Source organism: Ciconia boyciana, chromosome 3 (assembly GCF_034638445.1).
Source record: "Ciconia boyciana chromosome 3, ASM3463844v1, whole genome shotgun sequence".
NCBI classification, from domain to species: domain Eukaryota; kingdom Metazoa; phylum Chordata; class Aves; order Ciconiiformes; family Ciconiidae; genus Ciconia; species Ciconia boyciana.
In genome coordinates, this window is record NC_132936.1 from 63,060,707 (window position 1) to 63,075,734 (window position 15,028).

At 38.9% G+C, this 15,028-nt stretch overlaps 1 protein-coding gene across 2 annotated transcripts in view; it reads left to right on the forward strand.

The window, feature by feature from the left end:
* ENPP1 (ectonucleotide pyrophosphatase/phosphodiesterase 1) overlaps positions 1-15,028 on the forward strand; it is an 86,137-nt gene that overhangs the window by 27,622 nt on the left and 43,487 nt on the right. For both annotated transcript variants that reach the window (XM_072855874.1, XM_072855873.1), the window contains exons 2-6: positions 5,096-5,168; positions 6,826-6,942; positions 9,219-9,344; positions 9,505-9,565; positions 14,558-14,655. In XM_072855874.1, the coding sequence (XP_072711975.1) occupies positions 5,096-5,168; positions 6,826-6,942; positions 9,219-9,344; positions 9,505-9,565; positions 14,558-14,655 (475 nt within the window). The remainder of the gene's footprint in view (positions 1-5,095; positions 5,169-6,825; positions 6,943-9,218; positions 9,345-9,504; positions 9,566-14,557; positions 14,656-15,028) is intronic.

Genomic DNA, 15,028 nt, shown 5'->3' on the forward strand with positions numbered 1-15,028 from the left:
AGCAAGTGTTCCCCTACCCCTGGCAAGTGTGGATAAGTTGTTTGTTTTTTTTATTCTGTACTGTATGCTTTCTGCATTTTTAACAATGCCCTTTAAAGACAGAAGGTGACTCTGTTCTTACTTGAAATTCATTACTTATTACCATGTTCTTTACACTTTTGCAGATGAAATTCTTTCTCAAAGATATTTCAGTGTTAAGGTCCACATCGCTAGTCATCTATTCTGGGTGCACAAAACAGTGAAAAAATAGTATGCCCTTCACAGATCCCAGTAGTTTTGGAAAATTCCATGGGTTTTTGTAATAATGGCATTACAGACCCAGCCTAGATGTTCTCCCTTCACGGACAGACATGACACAACTGCAAGAGTCATCGTGGATATTAGAATACAAAACCACTGCCTTGCATTGCTGCTTTGTTAATTGCATATTTGTTAATGGATGTGCCTTAAACCTTGGAGTGACAAGTTTTGTTGGCCATGGAACACCAGGGATGAAGAAAGGAAGGTGGAAAGCAACTGAGTACATGGTAGGCAAAGAGTGAGGAAGATCAACACAGAAAGAAACTTAATTCAGTTAAGTTTCTTAAAACAAAATAGCAATGCATTCTTTGCCAAAGAAAATGCAGAATAGAAGAGTAGAGGGGGAGTAGGAGAGATGAACAAAGCTAGGGAAGAGTGAAGAGAAAGGGACAGTAGCATTGACTGTGTAAAGGAAGAGTAAAATATGATCGCAAAGGAAAGATGACAGTAGCTAAGGCTGGTGAGAGATTTCTTTGTGTGTCACTAAGACCTGTACAGCTGACTGATCTCTTTGGGATCCGGTGTCTGCACCCTGCATGCTTGCTGGCTCTGTGGCCCTTCCACCAGCTCCCTGAAATCACTGCTGAGAAATTCTCTTCAGCTGCAGTTCTAGAGATGAGTGACGGAAATGGTCCTGCTCTCTAACCATGTTATCATATTTCCATCTGCCCAGCTCAAAATAAAAGGCTTTTGAAATGTTTTTGGGATTGCAGTTTTCCAGACACTCAACCACCTATTCTCAACCACTATAATGTTTACAAAGCAAAGCTTTTATTGCTTCCTCCCACGTAAAGGAAGCAGTGATGGAACAGAGATTCATCCCTAGATGACAATGTTTTTTGATTCCAAAACAAACTTTCTAAAAAATATTTTTAAAACAAAAAAAGGACACTTTCTTCTCTGAGTTGTTACGGTGTTGGTTTAACAGCTGTTCTCAGATATTATATTAAAACCAAATCTGACATTTTGTCCTAGCAATCTCTCAAGTTACAGGCCATAAAAAGTTCATGTGCTACTTTTATGTATAACAAGGCCAGGTTCTTTAATTTTATTTGCCTTCCTACTAAATGTTGGATTCCCATATTCTTTCTTAATTGCACCTTTTTTCTCAATTCTTCCTTTCTCTTTTGAGGGGAAGAATGGGGGGGGGGGGGAGAGAACAGGTAAGACTTTCTCCTTTTTTTTAAAAAGACAGTCTAAAACTTGAACGCAGGCGTTAGCTTGACAGCGTGGTAGTAGCTAGAGATTTGAGTCTGGTGCTTGCAGCAGGATGCTGCAGGGTTCTAACAAGGTTCTTGATAGTAAACCTTAAACTACATGTGCAGCTACTTGTCTTTATGTAGATTTAAAAAATATATATCTTTACACAGCAGACTGCAGCATCCCAAACCTGAGCTACCTGTATGCAAAATAGTTCAGGTAATATTAGTAACCTACCTGCTGCAGCAAGGTCCCATATAGCAAGAAGCAAAGTAAATTAGTTCACATTTGGGCTGCAGCAGTGAGATGACTTTCTGTACCTGGGCAACCTTTAAAGCTAGCTTGAATATTCCTCATCATCTGCAGAGCTGATAATCTTAGAGCCTTTCCACTGACGATAGGTCAACTGCTAGTGTAACACCTCTTGCTGTGCCTAGTCAGGACTACTGCTGCTGTTGGCTGGTATTAGTTGCTCCACATTGTTCCAGCTGAACATTTGTGCCATTTGTGTGGATAATATCCACGTGACTGAAGTCATTCAGGCTCAAGATAAAGCTTTGATTCAAAGCCTTAAACACTAAGCTGCAATTACATGGCATAGTCCACTAGATTAGAGTTAGCTGTCCCAGAACATTGTCAAATGCTTTACCTCTAAGCTTACCATTCTTGTGAAGGTTCTTTATTAAGCGTTGAAAGAAAAAAAAGGGGGGGGGTGTGGAACTTTAGTATTTTGCAGTAAAATATTTTTAAGGCTAAAATTTAAGTTAGTCAGAGTAATGTTAAGAAAGCAAAGGCTTGAATGTAATGAGTCAATAGAAGTTCCCAGGTCTTAATTTATTATAGATGGACATAGTATACCAGATAAGGACCTGGACCATGCTTTCCCTTGTGTATATATAAGAAATTTGAGAGCAGAACTGATTTGTAGTAGCAATACAGAGAGCATTTGTAGTATGCTGTGGTTTGTGATGCTATGAGGTTTCCAGAGTATTGCTTGCAGGAGACACAAACTGCACTATTGCATCAAGTAGTGTTACCATTTTGTACCCAAAAGAACATTCATATGCCTCAGTGAACATAATCCTTTCATGTTTTTGCTTGTTGGAATTAATTATGTTCATGGAAGTGTAAAACTGAATATCTGGAATACAATACAGAACTGATTTCTGTAACATTTGGTGCCAAAGTCTCAGGAATTATTTGTGAGAACTTTAGCGAGGATTTACCAGTTTTGGTTGGGAAGTATTATAATACTACCGCTTTGGAGTGGGTTTTATTTAGATTTTATTTTCACGTTAATTTGGTGTCACAATTAAATTCCTTGTTTTTAAACATGCGTTACCTACACTGAAGCTCCATAAGGAAATATTAATAGTCCATTTAGTGGCACTGGAATGTGTTTTTGTTACAAGGATGCCTTAGGTGGCATAAGTCCCATAGGCCATGTAGCTATTTGAAGATACGGTAATAAAGCTCTTGCAGATAGAATAGGTGTGGGTTTTGTTTGTTTTAAAGCATGTTTGTGGTTACGCATCAGAGGATGTACTCTCTGATCTTAGTAGCAGGACCTGGTGGGAGTAGAGAAGCAATATATTGTCACCCTGAAATAAAATGTTCTCAAGTTGGCTTTTTAAAAACAAATGAATCAATTTGTAATTTCCAAATAATATATAAGTCAAAAGGACAATAACAGGGTTTGCTCTCTCCACTGATTTTTGCTGGGCTTTGACATCTTGCATCTGATGTGCTACTGACCTAGCTGTGCACGTGCTCTTATCTAGGTGATATTTCATATGGAAGTTTTCAAAGGTCCAGAACAACTTAGATGGAAGATAATACTGTTGATACTGACTTAACAGAAAATGTTGATACTGCACATGTGTGTACATGTAATCTGTATGCTGTTTTAAAAAAAAGGCAAGTGTCAAGCTCTGCAGTTGTGTTCATTCTTGACGGCTAGGTTAATGGAGACTTGCACCTTTCTATCAGTTGTAGTGTATCTGGGTGCATTGATAATGCCAGGTTTCTTTTCCTCATTATTTTATTATTTTCCTTCTTTCCCTGTCAATTCAAAGATAGATTTGAACTCAAAGTACTCTGCTAGACATTGCGTTGAATAATCTAAGATTCCAGACTTGCCTGGATCAGAATTCTAGACCAAAGTTTCATTAGGTCCAGTCTATAATTCCCTTTTTTAATGAATGCTATATATGTAATATTTTTGATACTGATTAATATGGTTTATGATAACTTGCACTTCACAAATCCAGAATACTATCTGAATTTCAATACTACACATTCCAGAAATTGCTTTCTTACTGTCTTTATACCATTTTCTTCACGAAGCAGTTAATAGTGAACTGTATATTTGTTTAAAAACAACACAAATAGTTTTTATTTACTCAAGTGTTCACAGTCTTTAAAGAAATAAGCTTGAGAAATAATTAGGTGTATTAAAATGGGATGAGTTTTTGCCACATAACAAAATGACTCAGGCATCATGCTGAAAAGACTGACTCAGCAGCTTTTGCTGATGGGGAGGAGAGAAAAAGGGAGAGCCTTTGTGTAGGCATGTACATAAAGTTATTGAAGTATTGCTTGAAAGTAATTTTTCCCTGAGAAAACAATGACTGGAAATGTGACATGTACATTCTCTCCTACCCATACCTCCCCAAATTCTTCTGAATAAGAAAGTCTGCATTATTAAAGTGCCTTCTCTTTCATGATTTTTGGCAAGCTACCTTATTGCATTCTACACTTGAATAGAATAGCCATCATAAGTGCATTGTTCACTTTCCTGGACTCTTTAATTACTGTATATGCAATGATAATATATACACACTTTTCCTAAAGAGTTTAGGAAACAAATCCAATACTTAATGAGGTTAGAAGGAATCTTTCCCTTTATTTGAGTAGGCATTAGATCTTATCCTAAAACGCTGGTCAAAAACAATATGGTGCTTGTTTGATAACTTTAATACATTCAGAATCCAAAATAAACATGGCCATAGCTTCTGCTCAGTGTAAGACACTGTGGTCAGTCTAATGTGACATCCCACAGTTGCTTACCGTGGTATGGACCAACATCTAGTATGAACTAGATACTAGGAAGTGGGAAAAGGTTTTCCTGCCTAAGAAAATTATAGGTATCACTTAAGGGCCATGCCTTCTGTTTGTAGTCTGTGGTCAACGGCAAAACTTCATTTCACCTTCTTGGGTGGAAAACCTAGGAGGAAGGAAGAGGAGGAGCAAAAAAAAGTTTTCTATAAAATTGATATATATGTAACCATAAATATCTTAATTTTTTATTTGTGAGAAAGAAGTATATCATCATGTCTACATTAAATAACTTCATAAGAAATGAAATACACAGGCCCAGTCTTGAGAATATTCATGTTCATGCACCAGTAATTAGCTGCAAACAATGTAACTACTTCTGTGAGTGAAAACTGCTTGTGAAAGCAGTGAAATCAGCCTCATAATCTGCATATTTATCAATTTCAGTACAATCGTATAGCATTAGAGAGAAAACGAGGGCTTTCAAAACCATTCAGTGGTCATCTAAGATTACTTTCTTTTCCTTCCTGTCCCACAGGTACTCTGTGTCTGCATGTTAACGACAATCCTAGGATGTATATTTGGCCTGAAGCCTAGCTGTTCAAAAGATGGTAACTAATATGCCTTTTATTTAGTAATATTTCCAAGCAATTCCTTTTTTTTCCTTTCCTTTTTGTAAATTAACTTTGATATTATCAGAATGCCACCCTTTCTTGCTGCAGGAAGAGGACTGGATGCATTGCTTGAAATAGTTTCAGTTAAAGGGGAATGAAAATACCGGGAAATAAACCTCAGGTGTACTCAGTAGTTATGTGTACTCACTTGAGAGGTAAACTGATCCTGGCACTCAGTGTCTGGTCTGGCAGCTTCCATGTATCCCAACTGTCACTGTGGTGATGTCACATGGCTGGCTTTTCTCAGTTCACTATTAAAAAAAAAAACCCAACAATTTCTGTTTCATGTTGTCCTGGAACATTTGTTTTTCATTTTTTCCAGTCAATTATGGGGGGGAAAAAGTTGTTTGTTTTTTGGTTTTTTTTTTTACTGGTTAGAATTGTAGTCTGAAAATGTTCCTTGTGGAATTCCTCCGGCTGTTTTCTGTCCTGAAAAATATGTGGGTTTTTCAATGGTGAAGTTTTTTCAGGTAGAAGGTTACGAAAGATATTTTAAGAAATCAAACTTCAATTTGGGAACAACTATCTAGAATAATTTCAAAGCTGATCTGTTTAACAAACAGTCCTGCAATTATTTTTAACCAAAATTCAGATTATTAATTTCCCACTAGAATCTGTTTGGTTTTTTCTCATTTTATTACAGCTTTGCCATATTGGCTTATTATCTCATTTTCCTAATATCACATACCTCAAGATTGTTGAGAAGACGAACCAAATGAATGAAGGATTCACCTCATTCCCTTCTGGTGATTGAACAGGATGAAACAGACTGACCAGCTACTGAAGTGTTGTTAATGCTTCACATCACCAGTTTCTTTTTTTTTTTTTCCTCCAGGCAACCCCAGTCTAGTGGAAGAATGCTATGTCTTTTTTTACATTAAAACTGAACAAAAATTAAGCTAGTGAGCAGTACACTCAAGTTTGTATCTGCTGTGTCAGTTTGGAACAGCCCTTCCTGTGTCTTGAGATAGTACCTTAACCATGGTACAGCAGGATGTGGAACTGGGGCTTCAGTTCCTCTGATTTGTATGAAGACAGTTATTCAAACAGGGCACGAACATGGGAGAGTTGCAAGCATAGCCAATGCAGTCTAGATTCTAATTAATGTTTAATTATTTATAGAAAGTGGAACACTGTCAGATGTGAAAATGAAAATCAGTGTTCTCTGCAAAAATGTTTCCCTGTTCAGGGCTCCCTTATTGAAAACCTAGGTTCAGATTTCCTCCTCTTCCATATTCTGAATGACTGTACTCGTGTCTTCTGGTGATACAGAAGGGCAGGGACAGTCACAACTAGAATTGTAGTCTCTTGTTTCCCTTGTTTCTGCCGATAATGAAACACCATGTTCCTGCTAAAACAGAACAGAACCCTTTGTTCAATATGACGAAAAAATATTTTTGTTCACTAAGAGAAAATTAAACATTTAGTTGGATCCAGACTTTCCTTTTCCTTTGGCTGTCACTGTTTTTGCAGCCATCCTGCAAGTTGTGGAATGACCAGCTGTGTCATTCCACACACTGACCTTATTAATTTCTTTTACATGTTGACTGATTTGGGCTCAGCCACTGACATCTAACGCTATCCAATATTACAGTGAAAACCTGCAAAGGTCGTTGCTTTGAAAGGACCTTTGGAAGCTGCCGTTGTGATAGAGATTGTGTCAAGCTTGGAAACTGCTGCTTAGATTACCAGGAAACATGTATACAACCAGGTAAGGATGGAAAAAAGCTGTGGGGGCAAACTCTCCTATTCTGTGACATGAGACAGCTCTGTGTATGTGAGTACTGTTGTGGTCAGGTGGCCGTAACCCCTGACTTCTTTCAGATGGACTGCGAGTGGAAGAGATTGGCTGCTGCGCAGCAGGGTGGTTCTGATGCCAGTGGTCTCCCCCTCTTTGTGCTCCCTCCGTTGCAACCACGAGTGGAGTTGCAGCGGTGATGGCAGTACTGGGAACTCCTGTGGAAACATCAGGGCTCTGGTGCAGCTGCTGTTGTACACAAACAAAGCTTGTATTTCACCCAGCTGGATTACATAGGAGCTGACATAGCCCATAAGCTGGCTTTTGCATAGCTCCTGTGGGGAGAGAGGGTACAAGGGACTGTGCTGCTGCCCTCCCCCTTGGAAAGAGAAAGAACAACTGCAACTCAGTCTCAGCCAGCCTTTTGTTCTCTGTCTGGGGGTGAGAGAACAGTGACGTGCATCGCCTCCCATGTTCTCAGGCAAGCCAGGAATAGGAGTGCATTCTGCATATTGTATCTTTCTGTCATCACCCATGTGAAAAAGGGGAAGGACAGAGCAGCTCTGTAGAAAGCTGCCGTCTCTCCCTACCCAGCTACTCAGGCCTCCTGCCCTGTTACTTCCCAGCTTGAGTGTGAAGCAAGGGTCATGTGCTGGCCTTCAGGACAAGGCAGGATGACAAAACAGATTGCACTGGTGGAGAATGATTGCAAAGTGAGAAGCAGTTCTCATGATTTACCAGAAAGCAAAGGTCAGATAGGCAAAGATGTGAAAAGTACCGCGGAGAAATTTTTCAGGGAAAGATGTTAGTGCGGGTAGTAACACTAAGAACAGAATTTGACTGTTTTCTCTAATTTAGTTTTGCCTTAATGTCTCATATGCAGCATTCTTTTAAGTTAACTATTTTTCTCTCCCTCCTCTTTACATGTATTTGTACAATTTATCGATGTAGTCTCACCCTGAAATTAAAAATTCCAATGTGGACTTTTAAAACCAAATGATTAAACTGAGCTCAGATCCCTGCTTCAACTGACTATTATTGAAAGGTCCTCGAAATTGCATAAAGCTTTTTGCTTATAGGATAGGTGCATGGGATTTACTCTCCACTTTGTTTCATTACACCATTCTCCCTCAGTTTAAAGCATCCTTTAAAATAAACTGGAGAGTCTGTATTAGCAATAAGAATGGGAATTCATTGCTTGGTGTTTGGTTGTGGGTTTTTTTTAAAATTAATTAGCCTTAACATCAGTGGAGAATCAAATTCTAATTTCCAAATAGTATCATGTAACTAGAACCATAATAGATTCTTTTCTCTCTCTCAGAAGTAAAGATCTACTGGCATTGGTGGAGTTACTGATGTTCAGTATTCCTGAAAGTGAGATTAACTTCCTGAGAATGCTCTTAGGGATTTCTAATTGTCACGTATGAAGATCACATACTGACTGTCCTCTACTCAAACATTTAGATTTGGCTTCCGTGTCTAAGACCTTCACTTAAGTATTCTCTCAGTTGGTAAATTCATTCATGTTAATCCTCATTGACTGCAAACGATCTACTTGTGTTTACAACTGATAACAGAATGATAATCTTCAAATGATACGATGTAGTGGAATATCCCATTCAGAAAAATCAATATGATTGGGGGGGGGGGGGGGGGAATCTCTACTACAAACAGCAATGAAGCTGAAGTCAGTAGGTCTTCCTGTGAGCTTATGTATATAGTCTCAAACAGTAGTGGAGTTATGCCGATGCCTAAGAGGTGCTGAAAGAAGCTGGAGTGCTTGATAGTGACTGGTAAAATCCATTGTGACTTCAGTGTAAGTCAGAAGCAGTTACTGCTGCTCAGTGTTTTCTAGGCATTCTAAATTCAGGCTCAAGTTTGGGGTTTTTCTGGGGGAGTTGTTTGGGAGCTTCTTTATAGTATGCATCTACCAGATTAAACCCGCATAAATTACCATATTTAAGGAGCTCTGTAAAAAGGATTCTTTCTGTTGACTTCTCCTGATCTGTGATATTTATAACCATATGCTGCGTAATTGTATTCAGATGGCTATGCACTTGGATTATTTAGCCATGGGTGTTTCTATTTTCCAAAGTGCCAAGCTTGCAATATTTTGCATGCTTGAGATACCTCAGGACTATTTTTCAGTGAGTACACATTTGAGACAGAACTTACCACTCAGTTTAGTAATTCTGCACTTACACTGGTATCAATTATTGTGCTGTCCTTCTCTCTTGTCTGTTTTTTAGCCCATATATGGATCTGCAATAAATTCAGGTGTGGAGAGAAGAGGCGATCAGAATATCATTGTTCCTGTTCAGATGACTGTGTGGAAAATAAAGATTGCTGTGTCAATTATCATTCTGTTTGTAAAGGTAAATATCCTCAAAAAATTCCTACACTCTCTTATATGTACCCATATTTGTATGAATGGGGCAAGGACATAATATAATTTTAAAAGCATCCAAAAAAATGAAAAAACTTGCATTTATCAATAAGAATGTACTGTCTTAAATTGCACTCATTTATTTTAAGGAGAGGCAAGCTGGGTTGAAGAAGAGTGTGAGGACATTACTGAACCTCAGTGTCCAAAAGGGTGAGGATATTGTATATTTGCATAGCTCTACTCTTTGCTTGCCTTTCATTTTTGAGATTTTCCCTACTGTGCCTTACTTGGACCTTGGACCTGCTTGCCTTTCTTATCCACAGTAAGAGCAGCTGCCAGACAGAGAAGGACACCTGTTCAGCCAGCATTTGATAGCACTTACTAACAGATCAGGTTGCTCTATCCCAGCAGCACTTGTGTATCCCAGCACTTGCTTTGACTTGCAAGATATGCCTATTCCTGAACGCTGCTGTCTCTCACAGATGTGTGTGCTCTGGGCAGCTCTGCCTTGTGCCAGCCTCGTTATTGTCCTACATGTGCTGCAATACCCACTGTCCCAAATATCTTGGGACCCACCCAGCAATCTCAGACTCCTAAGACTGACTCTCTCCCTGGCCACTTCTAAAGACCTTTCCACTTCCTTGCCTGTTCCAGCCCCAGAGCTGCAAAATGTGGGCAGATCGCTGTCCCAATTTCAACAGCAGTGGGACAGCATTATTTGCAAGCTGTCTGAAGGGCTTTCTTTAAAAGGTGTAAAATGCCATGGGATCCTTGTATTCTTTGTCTCAGCTCCACATAGGGCCTGCTCCTGCCAGTTATGTATACACTATGTGAGAAATTACTCATCTAGTTTATGGCATCAACATTCAGGCTCAAATAGTACAGCAAAGTTCCCAGCCAGGAAAAAAGCCTGCATTTCTTGTAATGCTTTTGCTGTGGGATCTTCACGTTAACTTTAAAGCTAAAGTTGACTGCAAACTATGATTGCATGTATAAGTTATTAATAGAAGTGACTTAAACATTCTTGATTGAAAAGTGTTCCACTGGAAAATAGTTTGTTGAATGAGTTGAATTCAGTTATGTTCTTGTCTGAAAAGTGTCAAAAAAATCAAAACTATTTTCATTTTGATGATTTTGAAATTATGGTGTGCTGGTGATATTTTTAGTAAAGTAAAAACACTTCATTTTGTTCTTATGTCATTACTTTTTTTGACTTATGTTAAGATATTTAAATCATGCTATATTTATTCATTGGAGTTATAATATTGTCAAACAAAATACATTTTCTTTTGGAATATTTTTATACCAAATGAGCACTTTCATTCTGATTCAGAGCAATAACAAACGTTGACACTTCAGAACCTTCTTCAAGACAGAAATTGGAGCTTTCTGTCCAGCTTGGAGTCCAAGTCCCTGATAAGCTCCCATGTGGGAGGGTGGTAGCCAGGCAGTTCTGGAAGCTTTTGTCATTAACTCCTATTCTGAGGTCAGGGGCTATTCAGGATTGCATGCTGGGAACTGACTCTAGGATGCTGATTTCCCTAATGCAAGACTAGGGAGTGTTACACCCAAGGGGTGGATAAACAAACAAGAACCTTGTGCACATCCACAGTCAAAGTTAATGGCATAAATGCTGTAGGGCAACTCTTGTTGGTTAACTTGTTTTTAGGTTTTTTGTTTGTGTGTGTATTTTTTTCTATTCAGCACATGAAAGGGATATGTAGTTACTCTTAAAATTGTTTTAATCCTGGCAAACCCAGAAATGTTGCAATAAAACCCAGTCCAGGAAAGAGTGATGTGTGGTCAAAGTTGAATCAAACAGTATTGACTGAGGCTCATCTCAGACTATTAGCACACAAGCCTCTCCCAAAACTAACAACTCTGTAAACAATCCACTTCTTCCTATGGTGGGGTAGGCAGGAGTGCAGGTGACTTTAGCTCAGTGCTCATTTTGAGGCCTCAGGATATCAATTCTGATTCTGTGCATATTCATACAGCATGTTTTGTGGGTTCAAATTGCTGCTGTTATTCTGTTTTGGTTTTAGTTGGGTTTGCTCTTGTGGTGCAGAACAGACAAAAGACAATGCAGTGTTCAGTGAGGTGCTTAATCTGAGAAAGCCCACTGATTTCAATAGACTGATCAAATGCTTAAAATTAAGTGCACACCTAAGTGCCCAAGACTAGGTTCTATGGTATTTAATAGGATTATACAGTTAACAAGCTATGAGATTTCAGGAGTGATCTAGTCCTTCCCACTGTTCTAGGAATGAAATAATACTCTGAGAATTCAAACCTACTTAAGCAGTTTATCCTAGTGCTTAGCTAGATGGTTTTCCTGATGTCGTAGTACCTTTTGCTCTACTTAAGTTTATTACTGTTTGTTCTGTCTTCATTGAGCTGGAAGAGCAGCTGATTCCTTTCCTCTCTGCAGATCTCTCCTGTATATTTGAAGATTGCTATTATGCCTCCTGTTGAAGCTTTACGTACATTTAGCGGAAAAGAAAGCTTACTTCCTATGCTTTATGGCTGTATATAGGCAGTAGCGGGGGGGGGGGGAATAGGAAGCTTTCTGTGTAGTATGTTTAGCTTTTCAAGAGGACTTTCTTTTCTCTTTTACCTTTTCTTCTATTTTTTTCCTTTAATTGTGGTCTAACTTGCCTGTGGTGAGGCAGGTCAGCTTGGCAGTGTGGTCTGCAGTTCTGGGCTCTTGATTATCCAGACTGGTGAACCTGCTATACCACAGCAAGCCTGTGTTGCTTGCATTATGTTTCCATAGAAGCCAGTTTATAGGAGGGGATAATTACCACTGCATTTCCTTCAGTTTGGAGTCAGGATGTGACTGTGGCGTACATATTTATCCAAGAGCTGTGAAACACCCTTGTCGTACTGTTTGGACACAGCCAGCATGAATCATGGGCAGGGCCAAAACTTGAGCCTCCCAGGCTTGCTTGCCTATGGTAGCACATTTTTGAAGTAGCAAGTGTAACCTCGGTTACCAACAGGAAAAAATCATGGAAATTGCTGATATATATTTCAGAACTGAGCTCAGGTCAGTTTGGGGATTTCATTGGAGCTGTTCCAAAGAGAGTGCAGTTTAACATGGTCTGTCATGCTTTGCTTCCCTGAGCACAGGACAGATCACTAACTAGGTGAGTTTCAGCGTATGTAGAGTATACGAGAAGTGAAATGGCCAGTCTCCCTAGTTGTGGCAATGGTCTGTTTTGCCAAGTTTAATTTTACATGTGCAAGGGGGGGTCAGTAGCTGGATTTGCAGACAACCAAAACATGTACTTAACAGTTGGTTTACTTGTAAATGCCAAACCAGAAACAGTTGCGTAAAGTCCCTTTCTAAGGAGTCGTTTTAAATTTGTTTTTAAGTTAGACTTGTTGGTAAGTAATATTGAACAGTCTTTGCCTCAAAGTTCACATTTTATTGCAGGAAACTTTGCAGTGAAGATTTTTAGACCTCTGCATTGGAGGGAATCAGTTTTTTGGGTGGGGGGAGTGGAGAAGGTATTTGCAAAAGTTGCAGAGATCAGGATCTGTGGTACAAAAAATACTTGTAATACGGGCAAAGGTAGTACATGAAGTTTCCCTACTCTGTTCTGCCGGAGGACTTTAGTCTTGGTCTGAAGACCACTCATTTCGTGTTCCCAACTAACTGCCCCTACTAAGATTTCCAAAAGATGGTAGTAAATATACCATACAAATAAAAACCAGGCTACAAACACATCTTAAATACATCGTAATGTTTTATTCTGTCTGGGGTGTAGGGTAGGCTAATGGTTGTAATGTAATGGTTCTGACTAATGAAGTCCTTTTGGCTGAACTGTTGTCCAAATTGTTGATTAAAATTTTCTTAGGATAGACATGTTTTTGTTCCCTGACTAATCTTCAGTTCAATATAGTCACATTTGTTTGACTGAAATAAGGCTTATAAATGTTTCACTTGTAAATGACTGTTTGGATTTTTTTTGTGGGGTACCTCACTAAAGAAATTGTCAACACTATAAATAATGTTTTCTATCCTTACTGTTTTATTCTGGGAAATGAAAGCGCAACAAAGTTTAAAAAAAAAAAAAACAAACAAACAACAAAACAACACAAAACACAACTTCGTTTTACAATTTGTAAACATAAAAAGGAAAAATGAGCTTGCAATTGGCATGTAAAATATATTTGGCTCTTATGCAAATCTGTATTTTCAGTGCACTGCAGTGATTTTTTTTTTTTTTCAGTCTCACATGTCCTCATATCTACAGGTCAAACATAGGATTTTTTTTTTTTCTTCAAGGAAGAAGTTACTGATGACTATTCCCATCTGTGATGCAATGATTTAAGTACTTTCAGTTGAAGAGAAATTGTTTGAACAGGGTGAAGCTGGGAACAAGTCAAGGCTGGAAAACATAGGTCCTGTGGAGCCTGGAAAGGAGAATTTATTTTTGCTAGTTCCAGTGAAATCAGTTTCTGAATTTATCTGTCAAGTTCCAGGCTGAAATACTGTTTCAGTGTTCCAGTCAGAGGGCCACATTTTTCAGTTTGGAGATTGATAGTACTTCTGGTACCAGAAGGGTTAGTCGTTCAGTTCTTCTTGGTTAAATACCCTTTATATAAGATGAAAGGGAAAATGAGTGTTATAGTTACTGATTTAACATATCCTGTACACTAGACTTTCTTAGTTTTGTGCACTGTGTATGTAAAAAGATAAATTCCTTTTTTCAGCTAGATTACAAGTTGTTCAGGAGCAAAGTGAATAAAGGACAGCCATGGCTTCACACTACCTTTTCTCTTTCCCTGCTTTTACCTCTGAGTGGGGGGAGGGGGGTTGGAGGGCCTGATTTCAAGACAAGGAGTACCAAACCCACCAAACAGATTATGTGAGCATCTTGGCTTGTACTTTATTTTATGGGGTTTTGTGAAATCAGGCCTTGTCATGATTTCCCTGTGCATGCCCTACTGCAATCCTCAGCCTATTTGGACAGGGTTGCTACGCCAGCCTATGAGCAGAGGGACTGGACAGGTGGTCTGCTCACCACTGTGCCAGCCTGCAAACCTTCCTGCTTAGGAGGACTTACTTCTTCGTCCTGGTTTATAGTCCCATAATGAACATCCCCACGATTTGGGGGAAACTGTCTTGAAATAAGTGATAGGAAATTACTTCTCAGAGTTTGTCTTTTAATACTTCAATTTTTGTTTGTTCAGATTTACCAAGTCTCCGGTGTTGTTATTTTCATTGGACGGCTTCAGAGCAGAATATTTGCAGACTTGGGGTGGACTTCTACCTGTTATTAGCAAACTACGTGAGTAGTTTCTTTGTCTAAGCAATATCATGATGTCTTACCTGAAAAATCCATGGGGTTTGCTTTTTCTGTAGATGCAGCTACGCTTGCTCTTTTAAATCCTCACTCTTCTATGGAAATTCAAGCTGTTGCCCTGTATAACAACTGTGCACAGAGAACTTGAGGTATGGAAGGGCAAAGAGGGAGGGCGTGAGGAAAGGGCCCTTTGGATTTTCAGTTAAACATTAAAAATTATTAAGTAGCCCTTCCTATATTTAGGAGGTGGACACTTTTTGCTGTGAGCTTACTTTATTTTTATTTCTTCAAAATAGAAGAAAACACACTTTTTACTCTATATTGCATATTGTCTCATATTTAGGTGGAATGGCTTTGG